The sequence below is a fragment of the Gobio gobio genome, assembly GCF_949357685.1.
Source record: "Gobio gobio genome assembly, chromosome: 2".
NCBI classification, from domain to species: domain Eukaryota; kingdom Metazoa; phylum Chordata; class Actinopteri; order Cypriniformes; family Gobionidae; genus Gobio; species Gobio gobio.
Genome location: NC_137098.1, coordinates 15,962,698 through 15,990,434, shown reverse-complemented (window position 1 = coordinate 15,990,434; position 27,737 = coordinate 15,962,698). Strand labels below are relative to the sequence as shown.

At 40.1% G+C, this 27,737-nt stretch overlaps 1 protein-coding gene across 1 annotated transcript in view; it reads left to right on the top strand.

Moving 5' to 3' along the window:
- Positions 1-21,999, top strand: part of LOC307143343 (sodium/potassium/calcium exchanger 3) — a 72,838-nt gene extending 50,839 nt beyond the window's left edge. Inside the window, exons 10-17 of the mRNA XM_079844843.1 lie at positions 8,672-8,814; positions 8,928-9,094; positions 10,800-11,010; positions 12,453-12,619; positions 12,773-12,887; positions 13,564-13,676; positions 13,770-13,835; positions 19,355-21,999. Coding sequence (XP_079700969.1) covers positions 8,672-8,814; positions 8,928-9,094; positions 10,800-11,010; positions 12,453-12,619; positions 12,773-12,887; positions 13,564-13,676; positions 13,770-13,835; positions 19,355-19,465 — 1,093 coding nt within the window. The 3' untranslated portion in view covers positions 19,466-21,999. The remainder of the gene's footprint in view (positions 1-8,671; positions 8,815-8,927; positions 9,095-10,799; positions 11,011-12,452; positions 12,620-12,772; positions 12,888-13,563; positions 13,677-13,769; positions 13,836-19,354) is intronic.
- Positions 22,000-27,737: the final 5,738 nt, after the last annotated feature.

The following is a 27,737-nucleotide window of genomic DNA, read 5'->3' as shown; positions in this document are numbered from 1 at the left end:
TATGTCTCCGTTCCCTCCTCAGGGAACGAGGATTACATACATAACCGAGACGTTCTCTTTCGTTCAGTCACTACGACGTAACGTTAGTGACTAACGAATGGGGGTCCCAATACAATCACGCCACTCGGCTGTCTTCCAGTGCCCTGCGTAAGTGCGAGCGCCCTGTCGTAAGGCTAGTACGGACGAAGGACTCCCACTTATCACAGGAATACCAAAGGTACACTGGGAGCATATTCCAGGTGGAGATATGCAAAGACGCCTACCCCTAGGGAGGACTTAGAGAGTACACATATGACCCGCGCGGGTAGCATATGGAGAACTCTGGGGGACCAGCCGAAGGTGGATTTTTAACCCCAGGGTGGCAGGGCCTGCCAAGGGAAAGACACCCGCTCAAGGAGGCTTACGGTGGAAATACACGTGTGGGGGTCGTCAGAGGGGAACCATGCACACGGGGCACCTTGCCGGACATGAGGGTCTGGGCTCATAGAGGGCAGACTTACTGGTGTCGGCGTCAACAGTGCTGGAGGAGCTCAGGGCTTCCGGGAAGCTCACCTGAGGAGAATATCACACGTATCCAGTCCGTGGAGTGGAATGGCGAGCAAGCGAAGACACCTGAGCCTAGTCCAAAACCGGCCACTAGTAGGGGCGAGTACTTAGTCGGAACAGGCTCCACTCGGAGATTGTAGAATCTGCGAATGTATACGTGTCGCCCAGCCTGCAGCTCTGCAGATGTCTTTTAGCAAGACACCATGAGCTAAACCCAAGAGGAGGCACACTCCCAGTGGAGTGAGCCGTGACCCCAAGGGGCATGGACGACCTGCTGCTGGTAAGCCAAAGCAACGGTGTCCACTATCCAGTGAGACAGCCTTTGCTTTGAGAGAGCCCTTCCCTTTCGCTCTCCACCATAACAGATAAGAGCTGGTCTGAGGTCCTGAACACTGCGTCCTGTCTACGTAAGCACGGAGGGCACGTACTGACAGAGCAGTGCCAAGGATGGGTCTGCCTCCTCCAAGGGCAGTGCTTGCGGGTTCACCATGTACTCTGGTGGGAACCTTAGGCACATATCCAGGCCGGGGTCTCAGGATCACGTGAGAGTAGGCCGGCCCGAACTCCAGGCACGCTTCGTCAACCAAAAATGCCTACAGGTCCTCTACCCTCTTGATGGAGGCCAATGCGGTCAGGAGCGAAGTCTTCATTGACAAGAACTTAAGCTCGACTGACCGCAAAGGCTCAAGGGGAGACCTCTGCAGAGCAACTAAGACTACTGAGAGGTCCCCAAGAGGGTACGAGGGGAGGGCGAGGATGATTCAGTCTCCTTGCTCCCCTCCGGAACCTGATGACCAGGTCGTGCTGACTTACCTTTCTGTTCCCCAAGAGGTCGTGGTGGGCAGATATTGTGGCCACATATACTCTAAGGGTGGAAGGAGACAGCCTTCGTTCCAACCCTACTTGGAGAAACAAGAGCACAGACCCGATTGGGCATCTCCAGGGGTCTTCTTGGCGAGAAGAACTCTGCCCTAGCGGAAGTGCTGGTAGCCACCACCGGAGGAGGTAGGGTACTCAAACCTGCCGCGTCCCATCCAGGTGCCACACGTGGAGGCTCCAAAGATCGGGACGTCGGTGCCATATGGTGCCCCGACTCTGAGGAGATACTCAGAGGAAGGCCAGGGAGGGGCTGTCGCAAGGAGTAAGAGTTCAGGGAACCAGGGGGAGGCGCAGGGGTCCTGTCCAGGAGCCCGCGGTAGCATGTCCATTGCACATGGCACCCCAGCCCGTGGAGGAGGCATCTGTTGACACAACAAAATGCCTGGAAACTCACCCTAAGGGCCACCGGCCCGTAGAAATGAGGTTCAGCCATGGGGTGAGGGTCTGCAGGCAGGCCAGAGTCACTTGGACCCGGAGCGTGCCCGAATGCCATGCCCATCTCGGGACTCGATCGCGAAGCCAAAGCTGAAGTGGCCTCATATGAAGCAATCCTAGCGGCGTTACAGCGGCTGCAGATGCCATATGCCCCAGAAGCCTCTGAAATAACTTTAGTGGGACCGCACTCTTGCTCCCGAATTAACGAAGGTAAGTCAGTAGTGACTGCGCGCGCTCGCTGGTAAGCAGCACGCACATGGCAACCGAGTTGGAAACCATACTGAAAAAACAGATCCTCTGCACGGGGCAGAGTCGCTTTTCTCCCAGTTGACCCGAAGGCCCAGACAGGCTAAGTGCTGGAGCACTTAGACTCTGTGTTCGCACACCTGCTCCCGAGAGTGACCCAGTATGAGCCAGTCATCGAGGTAGTTCAGGATGCAAACCCCGTGCTGCCTGAGCGGCGCAAGGGCTGCCTCGATAGACTCCATAGAGTCACGAGGGGACAGAGCTGGCCCGAATGGGAGGAACGCGTACTGAATGTCCGCCCCTCGAAACAAACCGTAGGAACGGTCCGCGTCGAGGAAGGAGACATGGAGGTAAGCGTCCTTCAGGTCGATCACTGCAACCAATCTACCGGACGAACGCGTCCGAGGAGGCGTTCGCTACCAAAATCCTGAACGGGAAGCCTGTGAAGGGATCGGTTCAGGGCGGGCAGGTCCAGTATTGGCCGTAACCCACCGGTTTCCTAGGGTACAATGAAGTAAGGACTGAGGAAGCCGGACTTCATTTCGGCTGGAGGGACAGGCTCGATCGCACCCTTCGCCAGTAGGGTGACAACCTCCGCACGCATGACTGGGGCCTTTTATTGAGCCCCACCATGGAGCGCGGACTCCCCGGAAACGGGGAGGAGCCTGCGCAAACTGAATCGCGTAGCCGAGCCTGATGGTCTTCGCGACCCAGCGGACAGTCCCTGAAGCTGTAGCCAGACTCCCAGGAACTGCACCAGCAGGGTCACTCGGACCACAGACGTACCCCGGGTGGGGCAGCGCGACTGGCCCGGACGTGGGAGGCATAGCGTCCCAGTGTGGGGGCACAGTCAGCAGCTGCGTCCTGACAGAGGAGACTAGGGAAGGACGCACGTTCCACTGGGGTCTGCTCTGAGAGGAGGCTGGCAACAGAGAGGGACGAGAGCGGCGCGGCCCGGGGGGCGGCACACACTGCCATGGTCTCTGGGACCTCAGAGATGGGGACACCAGTTCCTTCCAAGTGCCGCCAGCCCGGGGGCCAGCAGCAGAAGGATTTTCCCCCGGCCCTCCACCGGGGGAAGGAGAGGCCCTGCTACCATCCCCTGGAAAGAACTGGGACCCATCTCTGAGTTGTCCACCTCCAGCCTGGCGTTTAACCAGGCTGAGGAGCGGACTGGGCGTCATCCTGCAACCACCTCCACGGCGCGGCCCAGGTGACGGCTGCTGCTGGGGCCGGGCGGGAGGAGGGAGGGCGCCCTCGGCAGCGAGCGGACTAAGGCGACTGAGCCGGCGGCTGGGTGCAGCAGCTGGCCGCCGGGGCAGTACGTGTTACAGCCTTAGTCTGCTCTAGGGCGGCCGAGAACCGTTGGGCGCAGTTCTCAGCTGCGCTGCCGAAGAGGCCAGCCTGGGATATGGGCGAGTTGAGGAGGCGGGCTCCCCACATCACCAGGTAAGGCCAGGTGTTTCTCCCGGACCACAGTTGTGGACATCGCCCGACCCAGGGAGGAGGGCGGGATCAGTGGCGGCACGCAGCTCATTGAAGAGCCCTGGGTTGACTCCACCCTCGTGCATGTGCAAAGCGGCTCTGCAGGACCACGCCACCGAAGTAGACGAGCCTACAGGCTTTGGGAGGGTGCTTAGGATAGCCACGCCACGTCAAAGCCCTCCGTGGACACCGTAGTGCGCAACAGAGTGTTCAACAGTGGGGGGGACCCCAGTGTACCCTAGACCGCAGCCCCATCGAGGGCAGAGAAGGCGGAGGAGGCCACCGAACGGTCACGGGAAGCACGGGGACTTCCGGAACCACGTGATCTCCTCATGCACCTCGGGAGCGAAAGGCATTGGGGGCGGGCCCAACAGCTGTCGGGTGCACTCGCGACAGGGCGGAGTTCCACACCAGCGCGAGGCTCGCGGCTGCCCAAGATAACATGGCTGTCAACTTTAGGTCGGATCAGGCAGCGCTGACACACCCGAAGGCGGAGCACAACCTAATCGTCATCCCCAAAGGACTCTAGCCCACCTTGGGATGCGGCGATCGACATCTCACTGCTATCCGGAGTGTGAACAAAACGAACGAGGCGTCAGAGACGGGCCGCTGTTTCAGTCCAGCACTCGCGAGAAGCGATGTGCGAGAAGGGGGCGTGGCCCAAGGAACGAATCGTCGGGTTTCTTAATACCACAGCACCGCCCTCAGGTCACCCTGGCCACCAGCCAAAGTACAACCTCTCTCGGAGACGGTAGATTGGGGTGTGGCAGAGGGGACTCTCTCTCCTCACAGAGATCACTGAGTCTCGACCGCGACATCGCGATGGTCACGTTCCCGCAGTGGGAACATGACACATCCACAAACACTGCCCGAACGTGCTGAAGCCCAAACACGCCGAGCAGTGAATGTGCCCATAGACAGCAATGGAGATCGATCGCACCCGGAAGTGCACGGGCGAACCGTCTTGAAAAAGACGTGCCACGCGCAAGCTCTTTTTGTGAGAGGAAAGCTCTGCAGAGTGCCGAAGCGCCCAGGGAAAACACACACAGCTGTTGCAGATCACTGCACAGATCAGCAGGCAGGCAATGTGAGATCGTTGGAACGCGCCGTCACACCAACACCCTGGAGAACCGCTTGTCTCGAGGACTGAAGAGAGGACTTCAGAATTCAGGCTTACAGGAGTGAAGAGATGCTCTTGGCTCCAAAGCAGAAACATAATGCGATGTTGCCAGCGAATTTCCTTATATACCCACATGGTGGGGCGGAGTTACGCATGCAAATTCCGCATGCCCATGGCATTGGCACTGCCATTGGGCATTTTTAAATTCTCGAAGATGATTGGCTTCTAAGCGAAACCCCCATTCGTTAGTCACTAACGTTACGTCGTAGTGACTGAACGAAAGGGAACTTTTGTTATTGACCAAATACTTATTTTCCACCATATGATGAGACAATGTGATTTTCTGGATTTTTTTTTCTCATTCTGTCTCTCATAGCTGAAGTGTACCTATGATGAAAATTACAGGCCTCTCTCATCTTTTTAAGTGGGAGAACTTGCACAATTGGTGGCTGACTAAATACTTTTTTGCTCCACTGTATCCCATACAGATACAACAATCCTGTTAAAAATATGGAGTATGTTTTGAAAGCTGGTGTGCTTGATGTCCTGTCAAGTGCCTTAAAAAAATCGGCGGCTCAAAAACCCTTTGAGAAATTTCTGAAGCTTATATTTAGTTAACTGTGAAACTGCAAAATGTACAACAATGCATTTATTGATACATTTAAAGCTGCTGTCCGTAACTTTTTTTGTGTTCAAGATTTACAAAAATTATATAATGAGAATGTACAACATGAATCCATTTTCCAAACCGTGTTTTTGTCTTACCCTGAATCATTGATACACTTATAATAAGTGTTTATATTGGGACTATTTCAGCCCGGTATGGTAGGAACTGCTGCAGAGGAGCACAGTCCCTGCGTGATTTGCCATAGATATAAACAGAGAGAAGTAGCTCCGGCTGCAATGTTCTTCTGCAAGACGCATGCAGTTCTGCAGGAAAGACTCGGGAGAATTATATCGACAATAGTGCATTTAATAATAGCTCAGCAAGCTAATAATATACAAAGTAAATTTGGCGTAGGCCCCGTCCGTAGGCATAATCCGAGGGTATCGGATCTGCAATTCCTGCCTGAAGACAAGGGCAGGGGCGCAGCCGACCCCCCGGGAGGTATGGACAGGACCATCCTGGTGGTGGTGGGGAGGATGGGGGTAATCGTCGCTTCAGATCTGCGTAATCGTCACTTCAGTATCTGCGAACTCAAACATGTGTAAGTACCGGGCTTTTATACGGTGAGCATGAGAATATAATTGGGTTAGAATGAAGGCAATAAGTGACGTAGTAATTGAGTCTCCCCAGCAGAACTTATGCTAGAGCTTTCATTTCTGTTTATTAACCGCTAGAGCGCAAAAAGTTACAGACTGCAGCTTTAAAAAAAAAAACTATAGTTTGAATAATTAAAGGATTAGTTGACTTCAAAATGAAAATTTCTGGATATTTTACTCACCCCCATCTCATCCAAGATGTTCATGTCTTTCTGTTTCATGTTTTTTTAAGGAAAACATTCAAGAATTTTTCTCCACATCATAGACTCCCATGGCAACCAAAATGTTGAAGGTCCAAATCAATGCAGTTGTCTTCAGAGTCTTATCTAGCGAAATGATTGGTCATTTAAAAAAAAAAAAAAAACATATATATTGTATAAATTATATTGTAGTTTAACCTAAATTGCTCATCTTGCGTTGCTCTGCGACGTGCCGCAGATTGTGTAATCACGTCGGAAAGGTCACGTTAGATGTAGGCAGAAGTACCGCCCCAAGCGAAAGTGCGAGGACTAATATAAACGGCCTTTACCAAAAAACACTCCATCTTCAAAATCATCCGAAAGCGTTTTTACCTTCTTTTTTTTTCTTCGCATGTGCGCATTGTAAACACGGGGGCTTTACTTCTGCCTACATCTAGCATGACCTTTTGATTACGCAATCACTGGCGAGCCGCAGAGCAGTACAAGATGAGCAATTTAAGTTAAAAAGTATAAACTTTTTTTTTTTTTAAATGACCGATGGTTTCGCTAGACAAGACCCTATTCCTCGTCTGGGATCGTGCAAAGCCTCTGAAGCCTTTTGAAACTGCATTCATTCAATCCTTCAACATTTTGGTTGCCATGGAAGTCTATGATGTGGAGAAAAATCTTGGAATGTTTTCCTTAAAAAACGTAAGTTCTTTTCGACTGAAGACAGAAAGACATGAACATCTTGGAGGAGATGGGGGTGAGTAAAATATCAGGAAATTTTCATTTTGAAGTGAACTAATCCTTTAACAATGAATTTTAAGTTTGTGTCACATTCTGCGTAAAATGATACGCAGCACAGACAACAGCACAGCTTCATGACAGGTAAGTATATAGGTAATAATAAAAAATGCTTAAAATATCTGATGAAATTAAGTGAGATGAACAAGAACTAATCATTTTCACAGAAACAACATCAAAATAATGCTCTTATACATTGTATATAAAATGTTTTTACCACTGAATACTTACAATAAATCTGTCTAACAGCTTTAGTGATAAAGCATGATCAAGAATTGCTATATAAATATAAAGAACAATTACAGATAGTTCTTAGATACTTTAGATACTAAAAAACTGCTTTAGATTCTCAAAACTTTCCCACTAGAGGGTGCTAAAATTATACTAGAATGCATAGGTATGCAAAAGCATATCAGGAGTGAGGATATATACTACTGCTCAAAAGTTTGGAATAATTTAGAGTTTTTAAATGTTTTTTTAAAAGAAGTCTTTATGCTCACCAAAGCTGCATTTATTTGATAAAAGTACAGTAAACACTAATATTGAAATATTAGTACAATTTAAAATAACTTTTCTGTTGTAATATATTTTAAAATGTAATGTATTCCTGTGATGCAAAGCTGAATTTTCAGCATCATTACTCCAGTCTTCAGTGTCACATGATCCTTCAGAAATCGTTATTTCTAATATGCTGATTTGGTGCTCAATAATTAATAATTGCTGCTATCATTATCAATGTTGAATGTTTTACCGCTTTTTTAGGATTGTTTGATTAATATAATGTTCAAAAGAGCAGCATTTATTTGAAATAGAAATATTTTGTAACATTATAAATGTCTTTTAAATTTATTTTAAAATAAAATAATATTTCACTCTATTTAGTTGTTGTTGTTTTTTAAAATCAAATAAATGCAGCCTTAGTGAGCATAAGACTGCTTTCAAAAACATGAAAAAATCTTACCGACCCCAAACTTTTGAACAATAGTGTATATTGGTAACACTTTATTTTAGGGTTCAATTCTCGCTTGCTTAATATTAGCATGCATATTATAGGATACTGCATGACCTTATTCTACATCCCTTAATCCTACCCACCCAAACGCTATAAAAACGACCGTGCTAACTATTAATAAGCAGTAAATTAGGAGTTTGAGGCAAAAGTCGTAGTTAATAGTGAATATGTGTTCCCCATAAAGTGTTACCTACTTATTTATATATTAAAATTGAAATGTATAAAATATGACAATTTTTTATCTAGTCTGTGAGATACAGAAACTCAAACTGTTGGTTGATTTAGCCTTAAAGTCAGCATGAAAAGGAATTTGCAATAATCTTTTCTTCCCCTTTGTGACATATATCAGCAGGAAACGGCTTCTCAAACAAGAAAATTGTAGGGCTGTATTGTAATTCGGGACTTGATTTTGTCCATGGGAAATTTATTGGATGGTTGTGGTTTGCTTTTTGTTGGTCTCATGTGAATGACAGGTTGTCACGCCCTTGCGCCAGTAAACATCTCATCAGAGAAGAGAAGAGATGTCACTGCAAGAGGGAGAAGTTATTTTGATCAAAGACTACAAGACACATAAATAATGTGTAACGATGTGTACGGATAAATAATTTATAATAAATACTGCAATATTCCATAAAAAGATTGTCAATGGTCAAATAATTGTCAATTTTGATTTCATGGTGACTTTAATCTCATTCGCAGGTTTAACAGTCAGATTGGCAGTTTTGTCCAAAGATCATGTAGCAGTCCAGTCCAGTGTTGTGTCAGGAGAGAAATGTCCACAGATAAAGAGGGTGATGAAGTGGGAGTCAATTGCAACACCTCCATGGTGCTGTTGAAGAAAGGTACTTATGCATGCATGTTTTTATTTTCTATAGCAGGAAAATTGTATTTTCTTCCACTACTTCCACTACAGGTGGGTCATAATATGCATTTGTTTTCTCTGTGTTGTTCTCAGCTCCAGCAGGCTCAGGGCCGGAGTCTCCGGTAGTGATGGTGGATGAGCTGCTGATCTCGACGCCACACCAGCTCTCATTCCCGGAGGCTGGGCTGCGTGTCATGATCACACCGCATTTCTCCCCACGTACCCGACTGACCATGGCTGGACGCATGCTCATCAGTGAGGTGAACTTATATTATAATTTATATTTAAATATTTAGTCATTTCTTTGAATAGCAATTCATTTACTGTGCATTCCGTTTTCCACATTTTGTTGTTACAGCCTTATTCCAAAATGGATTACATTCATTATTTTTTCCCTCAATTCTATACAACACCCCATAATGACATCGTGAAATAAGTTTGTTTGAAATCTTTGCAAATTTATAAAAAAATAAAAAAAATTTAAAAAAAAATCACATGTACATAAGTATTCACAGCTTTTGCCATGACACTTAAAATTGAGCTCAGGTTCATCCTGTTTCCACTGATCATCCTTGAGATGTTTCTACAACTTGATTGGAGTCCATCTGTGGTAAAGTCCGTTGATTGGACATGATTTGGAAAGGCACACACCTGTCTATATAAGGTCCCACAATTAATAGTGCATGTCCGAGCATAAACCAAGCCATGAAGTCCAAGGAATTGTCTGTAGACCTCCGAGACAGGATTGTATTGAGACACAGATCTGGGGAAGGGTACAGAAAAATTTCTGCAGCATTGAAGGTCCCAATGACCTCCAGCGATCCGTAAATTGTCCATAAAACCACCAGGACTCTTCATAGAGCTGGCCGCTCAGCCAAACTGAGCGATCGGGGGAGAAGGGCCTTAGTCAGGGAGGTGACCAAGAACCCAATGGTCACTCTGACAGAGCTCCAGCGTTTCTCTGTGGAGAGAGGAGAACCTTCCAGAAGAACAACATCTCTGCAGCACTCCACCAATCAGGCCGGTATGGTCGAGTGGCCAGACGGCACATGACAGCCCGCCTGGAGTTTGCCAAAAGGCACCTGAAGGACTCTCAGACCATGAGAAACTAAATTCTCTGGTCTGATTAAACAAAGATTGAACTCTTTGGCCTGAAAAACGTCATGTCTGGAGGAAACCAGGCACCGCTCATCACCTGGCATCCCTACTGTGAAGCATGGTGGTGGCAGCATCATGCTGTGGGGATGTTTTTCAGCGACAGAAACTGAGAGACTAGTCAGGATCGAGGGAAAGATCAATGTAGCAATGTACAGAGACATCCTTGATGAAGACCTGCTCCAGAGCGCTCTGGACCTCAGACTGGGGCGAAGGTTCATCACAACAGGGCAACAACCCTAAGCACACAGCCAAGATAACAAAGGAGTGGCTACGGGACAACTCTGTGAATGTCCTTGAGTGGCCCAGCCAGAGCCCAGACTTGAACCCGATTGAATATCTCTGGAGAGATCTGAGAAGGGCTGTGCACCAACGCTCCCCATCCAACCTGATGCAAAGAAGAATGGGAGAAACGGCCCAAAAATGTGCCAAGCTTGTAGCATCATACTCAAAAAGACTTGAGGCTGTAATTGGTGCCAAAGGTGCTTCAACAAAGTATTGAGCAAAGGCTGTGAATACTTGTGTACACTGTACATGTGATTATTTATTTTTTTTCGTTTTTTTTTTAAATACATTTGCACAGATTTCTGAAAATTATGAATTTAATCTATTTTGGAATAAGGCTGTAACATAACAAAATGTGGAAAAAGTGAAGCGCTGTGAATACTTTCCGGATGCACTGTACTCTTCCTGTCATTCCATTTCAAACTCCAACTGAAAGAGGAGTCATTTCTTATATTCAGAATATTGCCCAAAATGTAAATTCCTCGCTTTTCCTCCTTTTTACAATCTCTCTCCCACTCATTTCAGAGACAGAGGCTCCTCAGGGAGAGCAGGACCCCAGTGAAGACATTTAGTTCTAGAGGGATAGTAAATGGAGGAAGTGCTGAAGCACAGCAGACACTTGAGGACACAGAAATGATGGATGGTAAGAAAGGAGAAAAGGTGGAGTTGGAAAACAATCAGCCTGAAGAAGAGGATGATGATGGAGATGAAAGGTTCAAGCCTCTCCATATTCCTGGTTAGTACATGAGAGCGGTATTAAAAACATGCAGATTTCACTTAGTATACCAAGCATTGTTTTTTTCTTTAATCTCTAGGATAATTTTTTGTTACCTTTATCTAATATGTATTTAACTGTATGTAATAAGTCAAGTCCTTTATTTATATAGTGGTTTATGCAATATATATTGTTTAAAAGCAGCTTCACATTAATAAACAGGAAAATAATAGTGTTAATGTTGTAAAATTATGAATCATCTGAGTTCAACTGTAGAGCAGCGCTACAGAATAGTGTAAATATTCAGCTCAATTTAGTCCAACATGATACCGTTGAGTTCAATCACAGTGTTAATGTTATAAAATTCATCAGTTTGGAAATGAATTAAATTTCAGCTATAAGCAGCTCTAGAGAAGACAATAGGTGTCGTTATTCAGTTCTAGTCAGTTCAATATTGATTCAATTCAGTTCAATAACTGTGTCAATGTTGCAAAGTTTTGTGTCATTATTCTGCTCAATTCAGTTAAAATTTTGTTCTCATGCGATAGTGTTAGTGCAGTTAAACCAATAATATTACTGAATATTATATTTTTAAACCTATTGTAAACGTTGCCGTTCTTATTCTTGTTCCGCTTTGGGAGTCTATGGCAGTCCATAGAACTGCGTGCAGAAAGTTATGAAATTTGGCACACATATAGAAGACTTCTTTCTTCAAGAATATAGAAGAAATTTGGAGTCTCTAACTCAATCGCTCTAGCCCCACCAACTGATGCACATACGTTTATGCTAATAACTTTTGAACAGTAAGGGCTAGAAACAACATCTTTTTCCTCTGATTCCTTGGCTCAAGTCGAGTCAAATGCCCTATTATGTAATTTTCCACCATTTTGAATTTTTCGAACTCCTCCTAGGTTTCATGAAAATTTAACCAGAACACCTTTAGACACATGGTGATAAAAAGTTATGGTATTTTAAGTTAATTTGTCTAACCGTTCTCGAATAACACATTAACAAATTCAACGAAGAGTGCGCCAGAATGTACACAAGGATATATCTTCGCAACATTTTAGCGAATTCTGATGAAACTTGGTGTCTGTTATAACAACCATGACCTGAGGTTACCTGCACAGTTTTGGCATAGTGCCACCTAGTGGTCAGGAGATGTGAAAATTGCTCTTTTTGCTTATAATTTCTTGCTAAAAATCACAAAACTGGTCTCTTTAGATTCGGTGCAGCATGCCATTTTGAATTTTGTCGGAAAATGCTATATTTTACGAACACATTGGCATATTATTACAGACTCGGTGTGTGTCTTCAGCACCATGCCCTGATGATCCTGGTTATTTTATCGTTTTTCTCAAGATTGATTTAATTTTGTATTATTGTTAATTTATAACAAGTAATCAAAATAATGCTTTGATAACTTTTTATGGTTTGTTTTCTCTGTGTGTTGTGTGCATTAGCTGGTTACTCTGCACGTATGAAGTGGTGTGTATCGTGGCCGCTGGGTGTTTTGCTGTATTGCACAGTGCCTAACTGTGTTTTGCCACGTTGGCATCGCTGGTTCATGGTCACTTTTTTTGCTTCAACTTTCTGGATTGCTATTTTTTCCTACCTCATGGTGTGGATGGTAAGAAGAAGAAAAATAAATAAATAAATATATATATATATAAGGACATTCTTTGTAAATATACCAATCTTTACTTTCTTTTCATTCCATTGGTTGGTCCATTATGATGATTATCATATTATCATTATGTGGTGTGTTGTTAATGCCTTGCAGGTCACCATCATCAGCTACACACTAGATATTCCGGATTACATCATGGGAATCACTTTCCTGGCTGCTGGCACTAGTGTACCCGACTGCATGGCTAGCCTCATTGTTGCCCGCCAAGGTGTGTAACCTTTGTATGCACATAAAACTGGCTGTATGCATGCTTGTATTATCTTTAATATAATTTTTGGTAACACTTTAGTGTTGTTAACTAACAATTAACACTACTTCTACAGCATTTATTATATTGTTAATGTTAATCTCAGCATTTACTTCTACATTTTTAAGATCCAAAGTTATATCTGTTAACATTAGTTAATACACTGTGACCATGAACATTTTATTAACAAACATTAACAAAGGTTAATAAACTGAGAAAGAAAATATTACTCATTATTAGTTCAATATTAACAAATTAATAAAATATATGCATAATCTCATCATCTTCCTCAACCCCTACATGACACACACATGTTGGGTTTCCATGTTTTATGGGGACTTTCCATAGACATAATGATTTTAATACTGTACAAACTGTATATTCTATCCCCTAACCCAACAGAGAACTTTCTGCATTTTTACATTTTCAAAAAACCTCACTTAGTATGATTTATAAGCTGTTTTCCTCATGGGGACCAAGTCTCCCCAGACGGGCAAGGATACTGTCATCTTTGTGGGGACATAATCTTTTGTTAACTATGTCCCCATAACGTAGCGTTTACCAGGACCACACACACACACACACACACACAATTATTTTGAAATGTGTTACATTGACGTTGTATTTTGTCTCTCAGGTATGGGGGACATGGCAGTGTCTAACTCAATTGGCAGCAATATCTTTGACATCCTGCTGGGACTGGGCTTCCCCTGGGCTCTAAGAACTCTTGTAGTGGACCATGGATCAACAGTGAGCATTTTACTTCTTCTAAAACCTAGATGTTTGTCCAATGCAAATGTGTTCCCGTTGATGCTTTCGTCTGATTGGTCTGTCTTTTTTCAGGTATTCATCAATAATAAGGGCCTGGTCTATTCTGTCATCCTGCTGCTTGCATCAGTCTTCCTCACTGTGAGCAACCCAGTACCAAAACACACAAGCACTACACCAGAGATTCTCAACCATATTTGTTCTGCAGATTAATTACATAAGTGGAAAAAATCTTTAGTTAAGGCCGGGTCCAATTCTCACTATTAACTAGTTACTTATTACCATGCCTATTTCTAGGATATTGGCTGTTTATTAGTACTTATAAAGCACATATTAATGCCTTATTCTGCATGACCATATTCTACTTCCCTTAATCCGAACCAATACCTAAAGTTAACTATCTTACTAACTAGTAATAAGCAGTAATTATGAGGCAAATTGAGGCAAAAAGTCATAGTTAATAGTTTGTTAATAATGAGAATTGGACCCTAATCTAAAGTGTGACCAATATTTTTAACAAAAGATAACACTTCATTTTAGAGCGTCCTTGTTGCATATGTAGTTACTATAGTAATAACTATAAATTATGCATAATCACATGCGACTAACCCTCAACCAAACTCGGTGACACTTTATTTTACAGTGTCCTTGTTACATATGTTACATGTACTTATCATAGTAATAACAGTAAATTATGTATAATTACATGCAACTAACCCTCAACCAAAACCTAATCCTACCCTAACCCTAAAGTACATGTAGTTTCTAAATATTACTCAGTACTTAAATATACTGTATAATTCAACTGTAACAATAACACCTTAATAAAGTGTAACCCTGAACTCTAACCCTATAGAAAGTACATGTAGTTAATTAACCTTACTGGCCCCACTTTATATTTGGTGGCCTTAACTACTATGTACTTACATCAAAAAATAAGTACAATGTACTTACTGCGTTCAAATTGTTTTGCAAAACACAGATATTGAGGTGGGATACGGGTAGGGTTAGGGACAGGTGTGGTGGTATGGGTAAGTTTAAGGGTAGGGTTAGGTGTAAGGGAAGTGTCAACTGTGTAATTACAAATGTAACTACAGAAATTAGTTACAGATGTAATTACATACAGGTATTTTTTAAAATGTAAGTACAATATAAAAACTTATATGTACACAATAAATACATTGTATCAAATGATTAATTAAAATGTTAGTACATAGTAGTTAAGGCCACCTAATATAAAGTGGGTCCATATTACTTAAATGCATAACTACATTGCAACAAGGACACTTTAGAAATAAATTCAACAAAAAAATATGTAAAATGTAAAAACATACCATAAAATATAGAAAACTACACTGTGGACATCTTCACTAACCCAAGGTTGAGGACCATGTGTTTTTATATACACAAACATTTATGACCACAAAAATTAACTAAATTAACTAAATTTTTAACAATTAACTATATACAATTATAAGTATAGATAAACTGTCAAACGTTTCAGACATCTATCCCAACAAATGTATCTTCATTCCTTAGTCCAGGGGCCCGTTCTTCGTACGTTGCTTATTACATCTGAGATGATTTCTCAGATCCCAGATCTTTTAATCGTGATAACTGATCTCTGGCTAATTTGGTTCTTCAAACAAATTTGCGGATTGGATTAAAATATCTGGATTAAATGATCTAAGATCACTGCGCGTTCTTGTGTTCCCTGAAGAGGGCAGATGCATCGATACTTGAAACCACGATCAGCAATGCAGCGATTGGCTGGCGTGAAGATAGCAACGTAATGACATCATATCATTAAAAAAGCCACCTGGCAAAAAACTTGACAAATTATACAATAAAAACCCCACGAATTTCTGGACCTTTATAAGGAAACAGCCAAACCACCAAACCAACATAAAAGTTATTATAGATAAATGATAAATGTTTTTTGTTTTTTTAACATGATTACCAATTATTTATATTCACGATTTTATACAGTATTTGTACACTCTTTACATTTTTATTTCAATGTTGTAACTTAATTTTTAATTCAATTTGGAGCAGATTTGTAACGTGACAGTATTAAAAATTTCTTAAGGGTCAAGATCAAATTATCTGTATCTCTTGCGCTGCATCAAGCCACTCCCATAATATCTGTGATCACTTAAATTAATGCACGGCTCAGAGTAACTGTACAACATGTGTGTAAACCTCCAATAAAATTATAAAGTAATTATTCCATCACAAATAAATTGCTCAATCAAGTGGCTGTGTCTATATTATTATATACAACATTATAATATTATATACATTCTCATATACATATACAATATAACATTTTTATATTATTATTTAAAATGATTATTATTGCCCCTGGTTCAGTAATGAACTCTTGTAATAAAGTAGCAGTGGCTGGGACAGATTTTAAGTATCACCTCAAGATGCAATCTAATCCTGTTTACATGAAATAAGCCTGCTCGCGAGCAGGTTTAAGCTTACGGACCTGTTACTATGACAGCAAGTCCAGGATGAGCTTCGAAGAACCAAACAATCCGAGATCATGTCAAATCGTCAACAATCAAATCCAGCTAACTGAGTTAGCGACGTACGAAGAACGGGCCCCTGGATAAGATAAAATCTGTAACAAGATAAAATTAAAATCTGTTTTGAAAGAATGGTGGCAGTGATAATCTCCCATCATGTAGAGGATGGCATTAAACCTGTAGATTTTTTGACCTGCCATTTATAAACATTAGACCTAAAATTATAATATTAATTCAATTACTTACGACTTTGTAATGCATGTTTTAATAGACCATATGGGAGCAGACGTCACAGTTACGTCACTGCAGTTGCGTGCACATTGTGGTGGCAGAAAAACAGTAGTAACAATCAAGGAAAATGGACAAAATCCACAAAATAAGAGAATGAAAATGTCTTGTAGTGCCTTTGGGTGTCAGAATAGGGATGCAAAAAGATGGTCTTCATTTTTACAGAATACCATCATTGAAGACGCCCTTTGAAGCTAAAGCAGCAACTAATTTTTTTGGCACATCTGCCAATGGCCAATGACTTTTTACTGAAATAAAAAAATGTAACCGGCCATGAAACAGCTAAAACTACTAGCCTTACTAATATAAATGTAAAACATAATTAAAGACAAGTAAACAGTCAGTAACAAAATAAGAACAAATAATCAAATTACAAACAATAGCACAAATAAATACAATAGAACTAAGATACATATGAAATTAACAGTGCTTTTCAGGTAGGTCTAACTAGTGCTTTTAGGATGCTGTCACTTTAAGACCTAACGCATGGATCCAATATACTGATACTGTACACATGCATTTTCTTTCTCAACTGTTTACGTTCACTTAAGACATAACTGAATACACTTTACTAGGATATTCATCAAGACTAGCATTTTTTATTTTGGAAAACTTTTTGTGAATTTGTCTGTTCAAGTGCAAGAAGATGTGAAAGAGAGCTTAATTCAGTATTCGAGCGTTATATGAAGTTTCTGGGCGTGCGATTCGGACCCCACACAGCGCGCGGGTAATTAATTGAGTTCCCTTTGGCATCTTCTTGCACTTAAATATTAAAATTGGAAAGGCTTAAACTTTCATGGCGATGCAGCACTAGCCCATCGACTGTCCCGACGTTTGTTCACGTCATGTTCTCACAACATTGCACTGAAATGTTACCGGCCAACTGGCGATTGACACCCTTTCATATACTTGCCAACACCGATTTTTACTCACGTTTGACACTTGGTGAGTGTTAATTTTAGGTCCTGGATCTACATAATATTCACATCGTTTACAGGGGCAAAATGTATTAGCATGAAATAATATTTATACCTATAACATTTTACATAAGCCGCGTATTTCCACCGCAGGAACTTTCTCCAGGCACTAGGGACTTTGGGGTGGTACTATGTGTGTTTCAACTGCAGGGATCAGGGTTTAAAAAACAGGGTTCCTGCAGGTCATGGAATTTCTGGAATATCATGGAATTCTAAATTAGGTCTATTCCAGACATTGAAAGTCAGATCGTTTTATATTTTTTGTCATGGAATATCGGGGATTTTTGTTTGCCACTTTTAATTTTAGTTTCCATTTATCAAAATTTAATTTTTCTATACCATATTTTTTTATTGCGTTATTTCACACGTTTTGCATATTGTTATGGTTAGGCTATTTTTCAGCTGTATTTTTTTCCCTCCTCGCTGCAGTCACCTGTACCTGTTAACTAAGGCAAATATGCCAGGAAAAAGAGCTTTGGCTACAAAATGACCACTTCAAAGACTGGGTGTTAAAAGTAGACGACAGAAAAGCTAAATGTAAAGTTTGTGAAACTACTATCGAGCTATCAAATAAGGGAGAGGGAGCACTTCGCAGCCATGCAAACAGTAAGAAGCATGCTACCCGTATGAAGCCGACAGGAGCATCATCTTCGGCCCAAGGGCCCATCACTGCTCTACTGCAGCCTCATCTGTGAACAAGTAAATAAAGCTTGCAAATGAATGGATTTAAAATGCGGTTGGCTCAGTGCTCAGCGCAACAGTGGCCTGTTTTTCTGTTCATTATAGGTCATGGAAATTCAGCTTTTTAGTCAGTGAAAGTAGGGGGAAAAGTCAGGGATTTTGACGTTTGGCTTAGAGTGGGAACCCTGAAATAAAGTTCCGGGTAAAAATGTCCCTCTCAGAAAGTCCCTGCCCACGGCGTAGTACTTTTTCATTGTTCAGGAACTTTCGGGGGTGGGACTTGGGCGCTGAACATGCTGTTTGGTTGAGTTCACGCAACATTTTGATTGGATGACTGGATGCACCATTTTTAAAAGTCTGTTGCGATGCGTGTAGTAAGAGTTGTTTGCTATTCGAATCAACAATGGAGTTTAAAAAATATGGCCGATGGATCGACAACGAGGTTCAGGCTTTATTTATTTCTGGTACTTTAGACCCGCGATGGATACGCAGACAGCAACCGGTCTGGGGGAAAAATTTCCTGGGACAAATTATTCTGTGTAATTTCGGTGGAAATGCGGCTATAGATAATATTTAAACCTATAAAATTTTATTTCACAATTCTGACTTCTTTTTTTTCGCAGTTGCGAAGTTATATCTCCCAATTCAGATTTTTATAACAGATGTGAGTATATAAATTCTTAGTAAAAAATTCTGAATATAAAACTAAGATATAAACGTACAATTCTGAGGAATAAAGGTTTATATCTCACAATTCAGACTCAGTATTGTGATACAAAATGCAGAATTGGGAGGGGATAAAAAGTCTGAATTGTGAGATATAGTCTCAAAATTTTATTTTTTATTCTTTTATTTCGTGACTTCCATTGACTGCTACTGCAGAACTGTCATTTTCTGCCACCAGATAGGCCCCGCCCACTAAAAACATCATTGCTGTTTGCAAACACCCACAATGATCTATAAGACGGAAACGTACATCACCATCTACTGTGAGAAATAGGAAATTAAATCTCATCTGACCAGAAGCAGGGATCAAATTATGACTTCTGGGGATGAATAATTAACCAGAAATTGGGATATTAAAAGCAGAGGCAGTGAAATCCCTCTAATCACACACAACTGCCCACATACTCAATGCTATTAGTGTCCATGTTACAGTAACTGTGTATGTGTCTTGTAGGTCCTGAGTGTGCATCTGAATGGTTGGAAGCTGGATCGGAAACTAGGTTTTGGTCTCTTACTCCTATACTCCATTTTTTTGCTCTGCTCCATCCTCTTCGGTCAGCTATAGAGGCTTCACCTGAGTTTATATTTTGGGTTGCATTTTATAGTCCTTTTTAATGTAGATCAGGTACTAAATCTTAACTGATTTCATACCTGCATGCAATGTAGCAGCAAAAGGAAATTTTGTGTTCTACAGAATGGTTTTCGAAGCAGTCAAACTGAAATGACAGTGCTCAGATCCCATCAGCCCTTTGTTCTGTCCATTAAGCACTGCTTCAAGCTGAAAGGTATACTGTTTAATATAATGGTTTCTATCTTCAGTCTGACATCTTACAAGAGCACTAAAGTATTACAATAAGTGACTGTTCAGCTGCTTATAACCCTTTGCTGTGTTAAACCCTTGTGAAAAAGAAGTACACTTTAGCATACTTTTAAAAAGAGTATTTATTAGGGGAAAACACTTTAAAGTCCCCCTGGCCTGTGGTGAAAATCAAAGTTTTAATGTTGTTTATATGTCTATGTGGTGTTTTTAATATGCTTTAAGACACAATTTATAAGTCAACACCATTGCTGAGTATTTTCTCCTTAAAACTGCAGTGAACCAAAGACAGTCTCACAAACTACCTTGTAACCAATCGCGTCAATGAGTGGATCTCTGAGCTGGTGCGAGTGAATGGAGGCGGGGCTAATTTGCATATTCTTAGAACCGCATACCGAATGAGGCAAGGGTGTAGTAGAGTTACATTCAAGCTATTTTAAGGCATGAAGTTTTTTTCAAGGAAAAAACATTTAAATATGTCATGTTGTTGATCAAAGATGAGTTTTAAGGGATACGATTATTGACTACAGGGGGACTTTAAAAGAAGATACGTCTGTGTAAACTGAATGTAGCCTACTGTCTTCCGACACTAAATTATAATGTATCATTTAAATTTATATTAAATGCGATCAGTTGAACTTTTGTCCCACTTCAGTTTGACTTAAGTATATCTTTATATGTAATTTAATAATTCTATTGTCTTTGAAATACTGCCGAATATACTGACATTAAGTTATGGTAACCTAAAATATATACTTTAATGTAATTTCTGTTGAAACGTCTATGTCATGCATTTAAATATATTTGTAATTACACATTTGTAATGATGAAGTTGCAATTTAGTACATTTAAAATATATTAACTTTAACTGTAATATCAAATAACACAGTTTCAATTATAATCAAGTACTTTGCTTGTGCATTAGTGTTATTCGTCATATCAAAATAAATGTACTTCTTTAAAGCATGCAAAATATTATTAATACATTATTCATTTATAATAAAAACATACTTTAAAGTAACACTTTTAATTTGACCATTACAAAGTACACTTTTTAAAAGTGTACTTAGTCAACTGTCATGAAAAGTGCACTTTGTAGTAAAAAGAAAATTAAAAACTGAATTTGATTATGTACACTTAAGTGGCCTTTTAATTCAATGATATTTTTTCTGCAAGTACAGTTTTTTACGGTTTGAATTACATTACAAGTGCACATTCAATACAATTAAGCGCACTTCTTTTTCACAAGGGTATCCCTGTTGCTGTGTTAATTTGTACAACTGTTCAATTAGTCCTCAAATCTGATTGGCTGAGTTACTCTGGGACGTTTCACACAGTGTGTTCAGAGCTTTCCAGCCTATGTATACAGTCTCTCTCACTATTGAGGTAAAAACTCATTGTGGAGCTGGACCCGAGTGATTACAAAATGCTGGGAATGGGTGTTTTTCAGCCTTACTGATGTACTGATGTTCAAGACCAGCTTTCAGTCTGTTACTTGGTGACATACGAAACTTGATGCTTTGGCTTCTTCTGGTTCTACATTTGAGGTCGTATGTGTGCATACACCTTGAAGAATATAACAAATGTCAATTTAAAAATAAAAAATAAAAAGGGATCATAAAGTACGCAAATTACCTGACACAAATTAATCAGTTCAAAAGTTTACACACCCTTGAATCCTAATACTGTGTGCAGTTACCTAGATAATCCATGTTATATATTTTTTTTATTCAGCTATTATTCTGTCTTGTGGACTATATATAAACATCTGTGGTGTCTGTATTCAGAGAAGCTTATTTAGAGCAATATTAAATACTCTCATGTATTATTTTTTTTGAATTATTAGAATTGTGCAGTATCTACAAGGTGTTTGTAAACTTATGACCACAATTGTATTTCTATCATTCTAAACAACACTTTATGAATTAATTGTTTATAGAGCAGATGTATAAAAGCGAAATCATACTCGCAGTCGTGCTGTACTCGATATCAGCATTCAGACGGAGATAATCGCAGGGTTGTTCATACAGAACAACACTGTACCACATGACAGCATTAAACGAGTTGTTTTTAGGTATATATAAAGATCAAGCATCTAAGCTATATACAGTGTTTAGTATGTAACGTCTGAAATAATTTGGCACTGATTACAAATTAAATGGCTACATTTTTTGATCAATAACTGTCTTTTAGATTACATGTTTTACAAGTATTATAATTTAATTATTTTTGTAGCGCTTTTTCTCTTATTTATTTTAGGAATACTGTTGCATTGTTCTGACAAAAATACAGAAAAAAGAAATATTCCATAAACTACTGCACATCTTTATTATCAACACATACAGGCTTAATTGTGTCTTCAATTATTGCATGTTTTGATGTGAATTAAAGGGATAAGTTCGTCCGAAATTGAAAATTCTATCATTTTCGCACCCTCATGTTGTTCCAAACGCCAATGACTACTTTCTTCGGGGGAACATAAAAGAAAATGTTTTGAGGTATGCATTTTTTCCCCCCATTCAACTGTTCCATTCCTCAAAATATCTTCTTTTGTAATCGAATTTTCATTTGGAGATGTTAAGTATCATTTAACACCACTTTCATAACACAATAGTACACTAGTTAAAATAACAGCAGACTATTAAGTTCACTAGTTATTTTTGCTGTTGATATACACAAACACATCACATTCAGCTCACTCTTAGTACAATTTAATTAACTAATTTATTGCTGTTGACCGATGGTAATATAATCAATATGTCAGCATGAAAAAGTAACTGTACTCTGATTATGTGTTCGTTTCCTTTTTCAAAATGTCTTGTATACTCTAATTACAAGTACTTGGTTTTGTAATCGGATTATGTAATAGCACTGATTATATAAAGACTGTTTATTTACTGTATTTATTGACAAAGTAATCACGTTGTGGTAATTCTGTCTTTAATCTGTTTGCACTGACTGTAGCAATACTTCTGAATTCATAGACTGATGATTTGATATGTCTTTGATGATCACTGTAAGTGAGTGTGGGAATACTTGTTGAAACAGTAGTTCTTTAAGCGATACACAAAACAACAACAACAACAACACAGGTTTGCCTGTAGTAGTAATTTATGTGATTGTATTTTTGATAGTTGTTTTTGTAAAAAGATTTGTAACTGGTTGTTATAGAATATAATACGCGTGTATTGAATTTTTTAGATTTTTTCCCCTTCAAAAAAATGGCTCATTTTAATAGTTGTAAACGGAAAATAAAATGTTCATATTATATTGAAAGATATTTAGGAAATTTTTAAGGATATTCGTTGTTTATATAGATTTAGGCTTGTTCGTTATTACAAATGAGAGTACACAGAAAGTTTTACTGTCTATATTTACTACAATTTATCTAGTTTTATAAAGTCAAGTTGAAGTGTTTATAATATTTCTATAGACATGAATACCTTCATGGATATGGTGTGAGTATTGTAGTGGTGTGTGTGTGTTAGGCTGGAGAAAATCAATGAGTGTAACAATGTCTAGTCTATGTTCTGCTAAAAGATCACTAGACATTTTTTGAGTTGTCTTGTATTGATGTCCACATGTTTTAAAATGAAGAAGTATCCTGCTGTACATTTTCACTATTGATACCATTTCGTATGTTGGCATATACTGTAGATAGATATGCATTCTGTTACTTCTGTCCTGTGAGATTCAGCACATTTTTTAAAGATCACGTTTGCTTCTGGTTTTAGAGACTGAATGATCAGTGCAAAGAAAAAACAGTAATGCCAATAAATAATAATAATGGCGAAGAGTGAAAATCAAATGCTTCATGGCTTTTGTTCTACAAAAAAGTCTGTTCAAGTGTGTGCAATAAAATGTGCAATAATGAGTGTTTCTGTCAGTGTTTAGTATTGAGATACTACTATAGTTTTTATTTACAGTTTGAAATATATATATATATATATATATATATATATATATATATATATATATATATATATATATATATATATATATATTATAAAGCACTATTATAACAAAGCAATGTTTATTTTACTTGAATTGATTTATTTCATTTATTTTATTCTCATCTCACACATCGTGGATTTGCATTAAAGCGGCTTTCTATTGCAATGGGAAGTTTATCATGTATTTCTATAGTAAAAATACATATGTAATCTCACCTTACAAAAATGTGAAAGTAAAATGGTATAACAATAAATGTATGCAGCCATATTGTCTTTTTTAGTTCAATCAAACTAATGTATAAATCAATTTAATGTATAATTAGTATCAAACAAACAATATAATCCGTGTTTGGTAATAACCTGATTCATTAAAGATTAAAAAGTTAAGATAAAACAATTATTGCACAACTGCCCCATAGGTGGCGATATGCACTGAGAATCAGTAGCGGCTCCTGACCGTAAAATTAGGTAGGGTGGATTTTGCGCAGAACACTTTTGGCTGAACTTACGTTATTCAGCCTGAGGGTGGCGCTCTAATGTTGACTTGACAGGCTTTAACGGGTTACTTAACCCAAAATGAAAATTCTGTTATCATTTACACACCCTCATGTTGTTCCAAAACCAAAAACTTTCATTCATCTTCGGAACACAAATTAAGATACACTATATTGCCAAACGTATTGGCATTATGGTGTGCGGTTGTTTTTCAGAAGTTGGGCTTGGCCAATTAGTTGCTGTGAAAGGAACTCTTCCAAGACATTTTGGACAATTTCATGCTCCCAACTTTGTGGGAACAGTTTGGGGATGGCCCACAAAGCAAGGTTCATAAAGACATGGATGAGCGAGTTTAGTGTGGAGAAACTTGACTGGCCTGCACCTCAACCTGATAGCACATGTTAGAGCGGAGACTGCGAGCCAGGCCTTCTCGTCCAACATCAGTGCCTGACCTCACAAAAGCGCTTCTAGAAGAATGGTCAAAAATTCCCATAAACACACTCCTAAACCTTGTGAAAAGCCTTCCTAGAAGAGTTGAAGCTGTTATAGCTGCAAAGGGTGGGCCAACTCCATATTAAACCCCTACGGATTAAGAATGGGATGTCATTAAAGTAATGTAAAGACAGACGTCCCAAAACCTTTGGCAATATAGTGTATTTTTTATCAAATCTGAGCTATTTCTTTGTGTGATGCGAGTTGCTGAATGTTTATATGTGAATAAAAGCCTAAATTCAATCTGTTCATCATATAAAGCGATCAAGTCTTTTCAGAAAAATTGGACTAAACCACTCAATTAATATGGATTAGTTTTACGATCTCTTTATGAACTTTTTGAAGCATCAAAGTGGTAGTTGCGTAGCTGTCAATGGAGGGACAGAAATCGCTCAGATTTTATTCAAAATATCTTGATATGTGTCCCGAAGGTGAACGAAAGTCTTGCGGGTTTGAAATGACATGAGGGTGAGTGATGGTGAAAGAATTTTATTTTTGGGGTGAACTAACTTTTTAAGTACGCACGACACACGCATAGAATGCTATCTTAGAATGAATTGCCTCCGAATGTTGTTTTAAAATATTACAAGTTGTGGAGGAATTCCAGTGAGAAAAAGAAAGCCATGTCTATTCTCAAACTTAAAACAAACAGAAAAACGTTACTTTCATTCATTTGATAGGCCTACGCTACTCCACATAGGAAGAACAGATATGTTACTGAACTGATGCAGACTAATATACACACAGCTAAAACGGATTGGTATCGTCTTGGTCTGGAGCAGCATGCTTTTTCTTAGCATTCGTTTCCATGGTGACTACTGGATTTGGCTAAGACTGAGAGTTCAGGCTATATGTGATGGTAAGTTTCTGGAATACCCCCACTTCTTTATTTACATTTGAATTTCAAACTGCATGCAGCACTTCATTCACGATTGAGGTGGTTGGATTTATGAGGTTTTATCAACAGGATCCAATGGAGTTGCTGTTTTTAACACTTTTCATTGGTTAAATATTTGCAAAACCCACAGACGTAAAGGGTGACCAATAGTAATGATTTAATTTATGAAAAACAAAAATGACGAAATATGGAGATACGAAGTTTTGACGATATTTTAAATTGTATTTATTTATGAAGTAATTGTCTTGGAGTTTTAGCATTAGAGTGAAATAATAATATGTAATTTTAAAAAGAGTAAATAGGTTCGCCCAATCAAATGAGTACACTTGCGCATCTAGTTCAAAATGTTACTACAGCCATTTATGTCTTTAAAACCCTTAGTTCTAGCCTGGATACCAGCCGAATTTAGCCCCACCCACAACATTTGAGTTCGGGAAATTCGGTCTGGACCATAGACTGTAAAACAATATGGACGTAGTGTCCGTGACGTCACCCATAGGATTCTGATGAGCCGTTCTGAAGCGCAAAGTATGGACGAGGTGGCCGTTGCCATTTTGGCAGCACATCATCGCGCGTCACTCCCGGATAACAGAAAATGGGCAAAAAGGCGGGATGTGGGCGGAGCTGAAGTGACTCGATGACTAACAGACAGCAGATATTACTTTTTTTTATACCTCCTGTACAGCACTTTGGTTCCACTTGTGGTGTTGAAAGTGCTTTATAAATAAATAAAGTTGAAGTTGATAAATGGCTGTCCACCTGTCACTCAAAGTGGCCATGCCCTTAATTATGCAGAACTTTAATGCTTTATATAATGTAAACAAATGAGTTCTCCCCCCTCACAGTTGTCATGAAGGGCAAAATTAGCCGACCAAAACCACAATTTGTACCAGGCTGTAAACATGTTTTAATCTGCTGTAAAGTTGGGCATTTTAACATGGGACTCAATGAGATTCTGCTCCCTTCTGGAGCCTGGCCCTAGCGGCCAGTCGATGAACTGCAGTTTAAGTCACTTCTGTATTGGCTTCAAGAGAAACTGCGGGAGGTTGCCGCTTGGTCTGGACTTGATCCGTTGTGGAGCAACTATGCCCAAACAGGAGCTGTTCGAACCAATCAAATTGTCAGGGCGGGCTTTATACGATGATGGACAGATGATAAACAGTAACGTAATCATCACGTCACCAAAGAGTGCTTGGGTTGAATTCGTTCAAATCATAAACGGAGAACTTGTTCGTATATGCATTCACCTTTACTATTTCTCTCAAAAATAATGATCGTGTTGGTAAGTACTCAAATTATTTTTACAACACCGGCAAAAATCGTTTACACTCATTTTCTTCTTCTTCCAGTGTGCGTGCAGTTGAGTTCTGTTAACTACTATGGGTTGCTCCATTGCTCTGATTGGTTGTAGGTCTATCCAATTGAGGTCTTTCCTGATTCGGTTGAAACACGCCCCATAATCACAGCCCGGTGGAGCAGTATCAGACTCATATTCTGACTAGAATTGAGTATGAGGACGTCAGGCTACCTAAGTTCTAGACCTGCAACCTTTTTTTGGCTGCATTGGCCTATGTAATAAAATTTGAAGCCATTGTTATTCTGAACCGCTAGGTGATGATAACATTACACAGCCATGAGAAATTGACAGCAGAAATAGACAATCTATTTGAAAGGACATGGAGCTAAGCAACAGCAACAACAGCTATCTTATGAGGTTTAACAGGCAGACATCTGAGAGTCAGCTGGTTCAGATGATGATCAACACAGGTACATGAACACGGATCTGCGAATCATCAGTATTGAGACGGCTCAACTGGACTCTTTCAAAACACTCTCAAGAGTGAAAGTGCTGGATATTGGATGAGGGAGTTCACATTTACAAAAGCGTACAGGGCTACAAACTTTTTCAAAATGCAGATGAAATAAATATTGTATTTATACCATTGTCTGCAATGTGAATACTGGATTCTGACTGGAAGGTGTGCATTAAACCCCCATAATGCACACATGTGGATTATCCCTTGAATTATATAATAATAATTAATAATAATTTGTTACATTTAAATAGTGCTTTTCTGGATACTCAAAGCGCTTTACATGGAAGGGGGAACCTCCTCAACCACCACCAACGTGCAGCATCCCGGATGATGCGACGGCAGCCATATTGAGCCAGACCGCCCAC